The sequence below is a fragment of the Tachyglossus aculeatus genome, assembly GCF_015852505.1.
Source record: "Tachyglossus aculeatus isolate mTacAcu1 chromosome 12 unlocalized genomic scaffold, mTacAcu1.pri SUPER_6_unloc_2, whole genome shotgun sequence".
In the NCBI taxonomy this organism is placed as follows: Eukaryota; Metazoa; Chordata; class Mammalia; order Monotremata; family Tachyglossidae; genus Tachyglossus; species Tachyglossus aculeatus.
Genome location: NW_024044829.1, coordinates 15,600,715 through 15,613,826, shown reverse-complemented (window position 1 = coordinate 15,613,826; position 13,112 = coordinate 15,600,715). Strand labels below are relative to the sequence as shown.

The 13,112-nt window shown below is 51.3% G+C and overlaps 1 protein-coding gene and 1 pseudogene across 1 annotated transcript in view; both read right to left on the bottom strand.

Annotated features, from left to right (window-relative positions):
* LOC119921419 (olfactory receptor 2T12-like) overlaps nt 1-1,519 on the bottom strand; it is a 12,716-nt gene extending 11,197 nt beyond the window's left edge. Inside the window, exon 1 of the mRNA XM_038741656.1 lies at nt 1,464-1,519. Within this exon, the coding sequence (XP_038597584.1) occupies nt 1,464-1,519 (56 nt within the window). The remainder of the gene's footprint in view (nt 1-1,463) is intronic.
* Nucleotides 1,520-1,532: 13 nt separating this feature from the next.
* LOC119921418 lies at nt 1,533-2,472 on the bottom strand (annotated as a pseudogene).
* Between the last annotated feature and the right edge of the window lie 10,640 nt (nt 2,473-13,112).

Below are 13,112 nucleotides of genomic sequence, written 5' to 3'. Positions count from 1 at the left end.
AAAATAGACATGTCCTTGCCTTGAAAGAGCTTAAGCAACTATCGGGGGATATCCTGCTTTTATCCCCAGGGTCCTACCTCTCCTCCTGTCTCAGTGGAATTCATCACCAGCACTGTCCTCCCTTAGAAGGTAGGAGAAAGTTATTCCCCTTTCCAGGAGTCCCTATCACCGCATTTCCCCGTCGTCCTGTCCCTTCCTCCCACTGCCAGTCTTTTAATTCCATCAGGTCCTCCTCACCACGAGGTCAACTGAGTGTGCCTACTTTAACCATGAGAAGAGAGAGTAGAGTAGGGAGATAGAGAATGATAAAGATGACTGATAGATAGTTTCTCCTACATCTATTGGGCTCTCCGAATGGCATTTATTGAACGCCTACTGTGTGCAGAACAGCATGCCATTGATTTACAGACTGGTAAGAGGTGGCTCTTTCTTCCCTTCAATTTGTCGCCTTCCTCAGGCTCTAGCTCCGTGGCAGAGAGGTCAGTCCCAGGGTGCTTCCACAATGGAGTCCCGCGAGCCGAGCCTCTCTTGCCTTGGAGCATCTCAGGGCTGTCGTGGCCATTTTTCCCCGCTCCCAACCGTGGCCTGGGACTCCATATGCGGAGGGAGATCCGAGCCACGTTGTCGTCCCTGTAGTCTAGGTTGTGGGTGCCGAGTGCAAAGAAATCCATCTCTCAATCCGGAAGTATTTATTGAGGACTTACTGAGCAATCCATGAATCAGTCAAATCAAATCAAGCAAACGGCATCTCATGACTGCCTACTGAGTCCTAGGCACTATACTAATCGCTTGAAAGATCACATCTGATGAAAGTGACTTGGTTCCTACCATCCAATAGTTTCCATTCGAATGGAGGAGGTATATAAAGATGATTTCCAAAGAGTGGGAGCCAGAGTCAAAAAGGGATCAGCTAGGGAGCAGAACAAATAGGACAGATGGGAATGTCTGCCCAAATCAGATTAAATCAGTGAAATTACAGTATAACAGACACATATGCAAATATGGTGAGGATAGGTCTGAGAGGGGGAGAGAGAGGTTGGGGGTGAGTTGGGGATTGGGAGGTTGGGACTAAGAAAGGGGAGTGAGACGGTGGGGCTGAGAGAGGGGAGTTAGAGGATGTGAGTAAAAAGTGTGAACCTTTGGCTTCCCCTTCCCGTTATGACCAATGACGTCACTCCTCCAGCTCCAGGGCCTCACTTAGGTGGATACGGAAAGAGATTTGCAAAAAACACCGTGAACCTGGTCATTTCTATTGGCTTAAGCACGGACCTGCTTAACAAATCTCGGAATGTCTCTCTTGTGCAGAATGAAAAGGCTTGACTCCCCCCTGAGTGGATGAGGACAAAGGTCTGAGGTAGCAGGGGGACCCGGCCAGGGGAGGGATTTCCAGAAGGGCGGGTGCGGGGGCACACAGAGTGATGGAGAACCAATGCAGATGAAGCATTAGGCTAATGTCCAGGTACCGAGTCTCTGTGGTCGAGCCTTTGCATCTCCTGCACATTTTCCTGTTGGATTTCATCGCCAAGGAGCCCTCACCCCTTGGAGGAAAATCCAAGGCGGTGCACCAGGTCCTTGATAGCCTGCTTGACCTGCTGGTTCCGCAGTGAGTAGATGAAAGAGTTCAACATGGGGGTCACGGAGGTGTTCAGCACGACCACCCTCTTGGTCAGGTCAGCCCTGTCCTTGGCAGACAGTTTTATGTACATAGCCGATGCAGCTGCTGTATGTGATGGAGACCACGATCATGTGGGAGGAGCAGGTGGTAAAGGCTTTTCTCTTCTGCTGAGCAGATGGCAGTCTCAGGATGGTACTGGCGGTGGCTGTGTAGGACATGTCCACTAACACCAAGGTTACCAGTAGTGTCCCCAGTGCCAAGATGAAAACCGTCAGCTCCAGGAACCCGGTGTCCGAGCAGGAGAGTAGAAGCAGAGGGAAGACGTCACAGAAAAAGTGGTCAATGGCTGCGGAGCCACAGAAGTCCAGTTGGAGGCCAAGGGTGACAGGAAGAAAGATGGCCAGGAACCCGGTCAGAGAGGAGCAGAGAGCCAGCAGGGTGCAGACTTTCTGGCTCATGGCGGTCGTGTAGTATAGAGGCCGGCAAATGGCGACGTGGCGGTCGTAGGACATGGAAGCCAGGAGGAAGAACTCGGTCACTCCCAAGAGGATGAGGAAAAATAGTTGAGTTGCACAGCAGTTGTAGTAAAACGTCCTATGCCCGGTGACGATGGTAGCCAGGAATCTGGGAATGCAAGCGGAGATGAAGCAGATCTCCAGGATGGAGAAGCAGCGCAGGAAGAATTACATGGGGGTGTGAAGGCGGGAGTCCAGCAGAGTGAGGGTGTTGATGGTCAGGTTGCCAGTGATGCTCAGAACGTAGGTGACAGACATGTACAGGAGAATCACAGCCTGCAAATCCGGGTCGTCCGTGAGCCCTAGGAGGATGGACTCAGTCACTTGCGCGTGATTCCTCATGGCCGACCTGTGACCCCTGTTGGAGAACACCAGAGGACTGTCAATTCAACTCACTGGAGGCGGGCAGAGGTCTGTGGTTCCTCTCGAACTAGACGAGCTGGGCAAGAACAACGCCGGCTTCGGGAAAAGTAGGACATGGTAGGGTCAAAACCCAATCCTTGAGATGACTTCATGGGCCGATGGCAGACACCTCCCCGCGGGACAACAGAAGCGTGGTTGCCCCAGCTGTGACCCTTAGGCTTCTTCCCCGAAAATCTTTGTGATGGTTGGAGTAGATATTACCTTTATTGAGCTCCCATTTGGGCGGGTCCAGCTCTAAGAGGTCGGGGACGTACACCACAACTATTCCCTGCCCACGGGGAGCTTCCGTTCATATGGGGTGGAAAACGTAAACATACTTACCAATAGCATGGTCAAAATGAGAATTCGAATAGCATATATACCTGATTGTGGAGAATGGGTGCTGATTGCCTCCTGGAGCATGGGCCCGTGAATGCCTTGTGTACATGTGATAGTGGGGAAAATTGATCTTTGGCCAAGCCCATGAACGTCGAGGTTTCACCTGAATTCATGCCCCTAACTGTCATCACCTGTATAACTGAGATTTTCAGGAACCTTGAGGGATGAAGCGTGTTTGAGATCATTATCATAAGACCCAGAGAGTGTTAAGGATCTCATAGCCCAGTCATTCCCTGGAGCTGCTGCCAGAAAAGGGAGAAGACCGTCAGGAGACAAGTCCTGGATGTCTGCCCTCGGTGAATAATAATAATAACAATAATAATAATGATGATAATAATAATGCCATTTGTTAAACGCTTACTATGTGCCATAGAGCCCGGGACTCCGTTTCCGTGAGACCCGCCCGCCATCACATCGCGTGGCCCCGCTGCTCCCGGAAGGATCCTCTCCTCAGAGCGCCCCCATAGACGCCCCCTGCTTCTACCCTCCCCCACACCGCTTGAGCGACCTTCCTTAAAGTGCCCCCCATACCCCTCTTCCCGGTCCGTACCTGACTGACTCTCTCCCTCCCACTCCCCCGGGAAAAAGGCCCTTGTTATCACCAAGTTACATTAACGACAACCTCATTCGCACCTACTCAGCCCTCCGATGCTACTTGGCTGTTCACACCTCTCCCCAGGTGTCTCTGCTCCCTGACCCCCTTTAACAGGTCCACCCTACTCCAGCACATAATAGTTTGTATCTGCTCTCTGTGACAACATTACCTGCCTATTTTATTATTGCCATAGCATGTTAATCGTTAACTACACTCTGTAATGCCATCGTCTATTTCTATCATTGCTACTGTTTTATCGCTTCTGCATCTCAATTGTTAACCTCCCGCTGTGCTGTCACTTGCCCTGCTGACCTCACCATGAACTTTCAATTCCCTTGCTCCCAACTGTCATTCCCATTCCTCACCTTCCCCTTCCCCTCTCCCACCAAGCTTTTTCCCTCCCTCTCCCCCACCATGACCACTCCCCCTCGCCCGCTACCCAGGATCCCTCTGTACCAGGGTCAACTCTCAACTCCTGCCTCTAAGCCCCCTCCCTCCCCTCCTCCCCGCCCCCACCCCATCCCAGTTCTCCTTTCCCATCGCCAACCCTCTTCCCACTCTCCCAGCCTAGGCCCCCGCGTACTCATCCCAATCCAAACCCTCCCCACCCCTCGCACCCTTCCCCCTCCCTCCCCTCCCTCGACAGCTGTTGCCAGGTGTGGCCTCTGGAACCCCCGCTCCGTTATAAGTAAGTTCCCTTTCATCCTGGAACTATTCCTTTCCAGGTCTCTAATCCTCCTCGCTCTAACTGAAACACGGCTGTCTCCGGACGACACGGTCTCTTCTGCTGCTCTCTCCAGTGGAGGCCTCTTCTTCTCTCACTCCCCCAGACTAACCGGAAAAGGAGGAGGTGTCGGTTTCCTTCTCGACTCCCAATGTCGCTTTCGCACTATCCCTCCTCCCGCTTCCCTTTCCTTCCCTTCCTTTGAAGCCCACATTATTCGCCTCTACCACCCCCTCCAGATACTTGTAGCCGTCATCTACCGCCCCCCTGGCCCCACCTCCTATTTCTTTAACGATTTTGACCCCTTCCTCACCTTCCTTCTCTCCTTTTCCATGCCCACTCTGATCCTCGGAGATTTCAACATCCACATGGATATCCCTGGTGACTCCTCTGCTGCCCGCCTTCTATCTCTCCTTGACGCTGCCAACCTTTTGCTCCACCCCACCTCGCCCACTCACCAACTTGGTCATACTCTCGACCTCATGATCTCCTACCGCTGCACTGTCCTCACCCTCACCAACTCTGAAATCCCTTTCTCTGATCATAATCTTCTCACTTGCCTCCTCACTCACACTCCTATCCCCCGAAAATCCATATTACCCCCTCATAGAGATCTCCATTCTCTTGACCCCGTCCATATTTCTGAGCGCCTCACACCCTACCTCGCCTCCCTTTCCTCTCTACCAAGTCTTGATGATCAGATTACTGCTCTCAACTCTACCCTTTCTACTCAGCTAGACTCGCTCGCTCCCCTTTCCCTTCGCCGCTCTCGTACCACTAACCCACAGCCCTGGATCACTGCCACTGTCCGCCTCCTTTGCTCTTATGCTCGAGCTGCTGAACGCTGCTGGCGAAAGTCTAAACACCATGCCAACCTCGTTCACTTCAAGTTTATCCTTTCCTGCCTTAACACAGCCCTCTCCTCTGCCAGACAAAACTATTTCTCCTCCCTTACTGACACCCATGCCCATCATCCCCTTCAGCTCTTCCGTGCATTCAACTCCCTTCTCAGGCTCCCGGTTCCTCCCCCTCCTCCGTACCTCACCCCCAAAGATCTGGCCTCCTACTTCATCAACAAAATTAAATCCATCAGGTCTGACCTCAACAAAGTCACTCCCCCCGCTTCTCCAACCCCCCCGGCTCTCAACGCTCTCCGCTACTCTCCCATCCTTCCCAACAGTATCCTCAGAGGAGCTCTCCTCCCTCCACTCAAGTGCTACTCCGGCCACCTGTGCTTCTGACCCCATTCCCTCTCATCTCATGAAATCTCTCGCTCTGTCCCTTCTTCCCTCCTTAAATTCCATCTTCAACCTCTCAATCTCCAGTGGTTCTTTCCCCTCTGCTTTCAAACACGCCCATGTCTCTCCTGTTCTAAAAAAACTCTCTCTTGACCCCACCCCCTTCTAGTTATCGCCCCATCTCCCTCCTACCATTCCTTTCCAAACTCCTTGAATGAGTCGTCTACACGCGCTGCCTCGAATTCCTCAACACCAACTCTCTCCTCAACCCCATCCAATCTGGCTTCCGTCCCCTACATTCCACAGAAACTGCCCTCTCAAAGGTCACCAATGACCTCCTGCTAGCCATATCCAACGTCTCATACTCTATCCTAATCCTCTTCGACCTCTCAGCTGCCTTCGACACTGTGGTCCACTACCTTCTCCTCAACACGCTATCCACCCTTGGCTTCACAGACTCCGTCCTCTCCTGGTTCTCCTCTTATCACTCCCGACGTTCATTATCAGTCTCTTTTGCGGGCCCCTCCTCCCCCTCCCACCCCCTTACTCTAAGGGTTCCTCAAGGTTCAGTTCTTGGTCCCCTTCTCTTCTCGATCTACACTCACTCCCTTGGTGACCTCATTCGCTCCCACGGCTTCAACTATCATCTCTACGCTGATGACACCCAAATCTACATCTCTGCCCCTGCTCTCTCCCCCACTCTCCAGGCTCGCGTCTCCTCCTGCCTTCAGGACATCTCCATCTGGATGTCTGCCCGCCACCTAAAACTCAACATGTCCAAGACTGAACTCCTTGTCTTCCCTCCCAAACCCTCTTCCTCCCTGACTTTCACATCACTGTTGACAGCATTACCATCCTTCCCGTCTCACAAACCCACAACCTTGGTGTCATCCTCGACTCCGCTCTCTCATTCACCCCTCATATCCAATCCGTCACCAAAACCTGCGGGTCTCACCTCCGCAACATTGCCAAGATCCGCTCTTTCCTCTCCATCCAAACCGCTACCCTGCTCATTCAAACTCTCATCCTATCCCGTCTGGACTACTGTATCAGCCTCCTCTCCGATCTACCATCCTCCTCTTTCTCCCCACTTCAATCCATACTTCACGCCGCTGCCCGGATTGTCTTTGTCCAGAAACGCTCTGGGCATGTTACTCCCCTCCTCAAAAATCTCCAGTGGCTACCAATCTACCTACTCATCAGGCAGAAACTCCTCACCCTCGGCTTCAAGGCTCTCCATCACCTCGCACCCTCCTACGTCACCTCCCTTCTTTCCTTCTACAGCCCATCCCACATACTCTGCTCCTCTGCCGCTAATCTCCTCACCGTGCCCTGTTCTCGCCTGTCCCGCCGTCGACCCCCGGCCCACGTCATCCCCCTGGCCTGGAATGCCCTCCCTCCACACATCCGCCAAGCTAGCTCTCTTCCTCCCTTCACGGCCCTTCTGAGAGCTCACCTCCTCCAGGAGGCCTTCCCCTCGTCCCCCTCTCCATCGCCCCGCCTTACCTCCTTCCCTTCCCCACAACACCTGTATATATGTATATATGTTTGCATGTATTTATTGCTCTATTTATTTATTTTACTTGTACATATTCTATTTATTTTATTTTGTTAATATTTTTTGTTTTGTTCTCTGTGTCCCCCTTCTAGACTATGAGCCCACTGTTGGGTAGGGACCGTCTCTATGTGTTGCCAACTTGTACTTCCCAAGCGCTTAGTACAGTGTTCTGAACACAGTAAGCGCTCAATAAATACGATTGAATGAATGAAAGTGTGTGTTTGTGTGTGTGTGTGTCCGTGTGTGCGTGTGTGTTTGTGTGTGTGTGTGTGCATCTCCCAGAGGCCTTTCAGGGTGAAGCCGTCTTTTCCCCTACTCCCTCTCCCTTTTCTGCATCGCGTATATACTTGGATGCTTTCGTTTTAAGCAGTTGCGATTTACCCCAGCTTTCGCACTACAGCACTGACGTATATATCCGTTTACTTCTGGATTTATATGTATTTCTGCCTCTCCCTCTATGCTGTAAGCTTCTTGTGGTCAGGTAACATCTCCACCAACTCCGTTGAAGTATCCCAAGCGCTTTAGAGAAGCAGCATGGCTTAATGGAAAGAACACGGGTTTGGGAGTCAGAGGTCATGGGTTCTAATCCTGACTCCGCCACATGTCAGCCGTGTAACTTTGGGCAAGTCTCTTAACTTTTCTCAGTCTGTCTGTGCCTCAATTACCACAAATGGGGATTAAGACTGTGAGCTCCACGTGGGACAACCTAATTACCTTGTAACTACCCCAGCGCTTAGAACAGTGCTTGACACATAGTAAGCACATAGTAAGCACTTAACAAATACCATAATTAATTAATTGATTTGTAAAGTTCTCTGAATACAAGTCTTCAATAAATATAATTGATTGATTGATTCACTGAAAATTACCAGTTCTGATCCCGCTCCAGGGCGGGATCACAGGTCCTGGGAAACTGGGGCTCCGAGAAGGAGGGAAGGTGGATGCAATCGTCAATGAATTGAGTATCTGAAATCCACAACGGGAAGGTAACAGACCAAGGTGACCCTGAGAGATCCTCACTTCCCTCGCACTCATAGAATTTTCCACCGTTTACCCTGTTCCATGCTTTCACGCACCTCCCCAAACCATGCTCATTTCCTCGCCTTCCCATCACCATTGGAAAAGTGACCCCATCTACTAGCCACGAGGTCAATATTTTGGCATCCTCTGGGAATGGGGATGGAACGAAGGCATTGGGAGTTTTCTCTGCTCAAAGCGGGAGAGTCATTCTGTACTCTTCAGAAAGGAGATGGGCTTCTCTAAAAACTGCAGGAGCAAGAGTTGGAGATTTATTCTCTTTGGTTCCTGATGGCTGCACGGGGACCAATTATGAGAACAATGAATGTCTCCCCAGGGGTGAGTCCAGAGATACTAATGAATGGTAGGTGCTTGGTGGTTCTGGCTGTGAACGTTTAATACAAGCATTGGGGACACATTCAGAGGACCATTCAAAACCATTAATCCCCAATCCAAGTGACCAAATCCTGAAGTTAGTCAGTTGTATTTATTGAGTGCTTACTATGTGCACAGCACGGTATTAAGCGTTTGGGAGAAAACAATATAACGGGCACATTCCCTGCACACAACGAGTTTATATGCGTAGAGGGGAAGACAGACATCCATATAAATGAATAAAATTATACACAGTACGTAAGTGCTGTGGGGCTGGGAGAGGGGATGAATAAACGGAGTAAATCAAGTCGACGCAGAAGGGTGTGGGAGAAGAGGAAAAGAAGAGGGCAGACCAAGAGGACAGCAAGTGAAATGGAAAAAAGGGTATCTTCCTTCTACAAATAGTGGCTGGGCCCAGGGGAGGTTGAAATATTGGGCTCTTTTGGAGATGGAACCTACTCTCAATTAATCCATCAGTCGCAATTCCTGAGCTCCCACTTGGGGCCCAGCTCTGCACTAAGAGCTTGGGAGAGGACAATGGAAAATATAGCTGAGAAGCAGCGTGGCCTAGTGGAAAAGGTCACGGGTCTGAGAGTCAGAGAACCTGGGTACTAATATTGGCTTTTCCATTTTCCTGCTGCCTGACCATGGACATGACACTTGACTTCTCTGTGCCTCAGTTCTCTTGTACTTTCTCCTTTTTAGAATGAGTCCCAGGCGGGGCAGGACCTGTGTCCAACCAAATGTTTATCTACTCCAGGGCCTAGAATAGTGTTTGATACATATTAAGTGCTTAACAAATGCCATAAAAAATGGGGATTGAATTCTACACTCTCCCACTTAGATTATGTTCTCCAGGCACGACAGGGATTGTGTCCGTACTGCCTATCTTGTATCCGCACCAACGGTTACTACAATGCTTGTCACATAGTGGGCAAGTACCATAAAAAATAGACATGATCCCTACCTTAAACGAGCTTAACGTTTATTGAAGTATTTCCTGATTTGGATCCAGGGTTCTGCCTCTCCTCCTGTTTCAAAGGAACTCATCACGAGCACTGTACACCCTCAGAAGGTGGAACAGAGTCATTCGCCTTTCGCAGAGCTTTTGTCAGCGCCCTCAGCCGTCGTCCTATCCCTTTCTTCCACTGAGGTCTCTTCTTTAACCAGATTATCTTTACCCATAAGATCCAGAGAAGCAGCGTGGCTCAGTGGAAAGAGACCGGGCTTTGGAGTCAGAGGTCATGGGTTCAAATCCCGGCTCCGCCAATTGTCAGCTGTGTGACTTTGGGCAAGTCACTTAACTTCTCTGTGCCTCAGTTACCTCATAGGAACCCTACGGACAGGGCGGGGACTAATGAGGGTTCGCTCTTCTGGGAACATCTTCGGAGAGACAAGGCCATATGCATTTGACAGAGTGGAGTGGGAGTATTCAAACATAGGGATGTGTTATAACTCAGCCCGAGTAAGATGCCCGAACACAGTATGTGGATCCACTCAATGCCTTGGCCCTTGGTTGTGTGGTAAACTCTATCAGAAGGGAATGGGATTAGAGGACCCTGATATGGAGCTTCTCTATGCGACACCTCACGGGGAGCAGTAACTGGTACTTAACAAATAACATAATTACTACCATTATGAATGGGAAAACGCCCTGAACACACACCCCCCGTGCCTTTTTGCGCTTCCGAAAATAGCAGCGGCTCCCCCAAGGGGCATGACAGGAGTGATAGATCGGTAGGTCTGGCTGAACGCTGTCTAGAACGGTATGATCTGTGCCCACCCGGCGGGCCGGACGGGAGTGGTAGTTCAGTAGATGGAGGTGAAAGGTGTTTAGATCGAGCATCACACTGCAACTCCCAGAAACCTTTGTGCCCTGACACGCCATGCCACTCTCTCTCTCCTCTACACAGGGCCAGATGTGGCCACGGGCCCGGCCGAGGGGCATGACGGGAATGTTAGTTCGCTAGCGGAGGTGAACACTATCTAGAAGGAGGATCATACTACAACTTCCAGACGTCTTTTGGTCAGCGCCTGAATACCACTCTGACACACCTCGCGACAAGGCCAAACATGGCCCCGGGGCATGACGGGAGTGGTTGTTTTTTAGGCGGAGGTGACCGCTGTCTAAAACGAACACCACACTAAAGTTCCCAGAAGTCTTTGTGCCCCAAGCTGCCACGCCACTCTCCCTCACCTCGTGACAGGGCCAGACATGTCCGCAGGCACCGCTGTGGGGCATGACGGGAGTGGTAATAATAATGATGGCATTTATTAAACACTCTCTGTGTGTAAAGCACTGTTCTAAGCGCTGGTAGTTCGTTGGGCAGAGGTAGACGCTGTTCAGAGCGAAAGCCAGAGTATAAATCTCAGTATTCTTTGTCGCACAAGCCGCCAAGCTACTCTCCCTCACCTCGCGACAGGGTCTGAATATCTGTGTCGGTGACCGGGCTTGCCTACATAGGAACCCTATGAATAGTGCAGGGAATAATGAAGTTTCGCTCTTGTGGGGACATCTTCAGGAGAAACAAGGCCATCTGTATTTGACGGCTCGGAGTGGGCTCATGCAAATGCAAAGATGTGACACCTCACGGGGAGTAGTTTCAGGTGCTTAACAAATGCCATCATAACTATCGTTATGAACGAGAAAGCGCCCTGAATATCCACCTCCCGCATCTTCTGCGCTCCGCAAAATGGCCACGGTTCCCCGGGGGGGCATGATAGAAGTGGTAGTTCGGTAGGCGGAGCTGAACGCTGCCTATAAGGAGGATTACACTGCAACTCCCAGAAGTCGTTGTATCCCGAGCCTCCATGCCACTCTCCCTTACCTCGCGTCAGGGCCAGACATGGCCGCGAGCCCTGACGTGGGGTATTATAGGAGTGGTAGTTCTATAGGCGGAGGTGAACGCTCAATAGAGGGAGCATCATACTACTACTCCCAGAGGATTGTGTGCCCCGAAACGCCATGCCAATCTCCCTCTCCTCCCGACAGGGCCTGACTTAGTGGCGGACCCTGTTGCGGGGCATGACTGGAGTTGTAGTTCGGTAGGCGGAGGTGAAGGCTGACTAGAATGACCACTGTTGGAAACATTGTGTTCAGCACCATAAGATGCTGAACTGGGATTCGATAAACTCCAGAAGCATTCGAGCGAGCCTCAGACAATCCCTGAGCCCTATCTTGGTTATCTCCAAGCTCAAGCGCAAACCAAGTTACCTTGAATGAAACACGACCTTTGCGGTCAAGATGCAAATGAGAAATTCCGCCTTCTTTTAGGATAATGACAACCTTAGGGCGGGACTTCCTGAAGTCTCCATTGGCTCCATGGTAACCCGCCAATCACTAACCCCAGCGAATGATCGAGCTTCACTCTAAAGCTATAACCCTTTAAAGAGTTAGCGCTAACAATAAAGAGCGCTCCTGGTGATCCCTTTTAGGGTGAACCTCGAGACTGGTCATGTTTGTCTTCTCTGTGTAACTTTTCTTTGTCTGTCGCGCCAAGTAGGATTGCCTCACACGGAGGCCACGAACCCTGTCTCACGACAGGCGTACGAGTTCAGGAGGCAGGATATTCTCTGCTATCATCATCACACTATAACTTTCAGAACTCTTTGTGCCCCAAGCCGCGACGCCACTCTCCCACTCCTTGCGACAGTGGTAGACCGGGGTGGTAGTTCAGCAGATGGAGGTAAAAGCTGTCTAGAACGAGCATCACACTACAACTAACAGAATGTTGTGTGCCCTGAGCCGCTTTACCACTCTCCCTCTCTTCCAGACAGGGCCAGACATGGCTAAGGGCCCTGCCACATGGCATGATAAGAGTGTTAGTTTGCTAGGTGGTGGTGAAGGCTGTCAGGAAGGAAGATCACTCCCAGAAATCCTTGTGCCCCGAGCCACCATGTCACTTTCCTTCTCCTCCTGAAAGGGCCCGACACTGTGGCGGGCTCTGCCGCGGGGCATGACAAGAGGGGTAGTTCCGTATGAAGAGGTGAGCGCTGTCTAGAATGAGCATTACATTACAAATCCCAGAAGACATTGTGACCCACGCCATCACTCCACTCTCCTTTTCCTTGGGAAAGGGCTAGTAATGGCTGAGGCTCCGCCAAGGGGCATGACTGGAGAGGTACTCCATCCAAACCGCTACCCTAATGGTTCAATCTATCATCCTATCCTGACTGGATTACTGCAGCAGCCTCCTCTCTGATCTCCCATCCTCCTGTCTCTCCCCACTTCAATCTATACTTCACGCTGCTGCCCGGATCATCTCTGTGCAGAAACGCTTTTGGCATGTTACTCCCCTCCTGAAAAATCTCCAGGGGCTACCAATCAACCTACACATCAGGCAAAAACTCCTCACACTCGGCTTCAAGGCTCTCCATCACCTCGCCCCCTCCTACCACACCTCCCTTCTTTCCTTCTATAGCCCAGCCCGCACCCTCCGCTCCTCTGCCGCTAACCTCCTCACTGTGCCTCGTTCTCACCTGTCCCGCCATCGACCCCTGGACCACGTCCTCCGCCTTGCCTGGAATGCTCTCTCTCCGCACATCAGCCAAGCTAGCTCTCTTCATCCCTTCAAAGCCCTACTGAGAGCTCACCTCGTCCAGGAGGGCTTCCCAGACTGAGCCCCCTCCTTCCTCTCCCCCCTCCCCATCCCCCCGCCCTACCTCCTTCCCCTC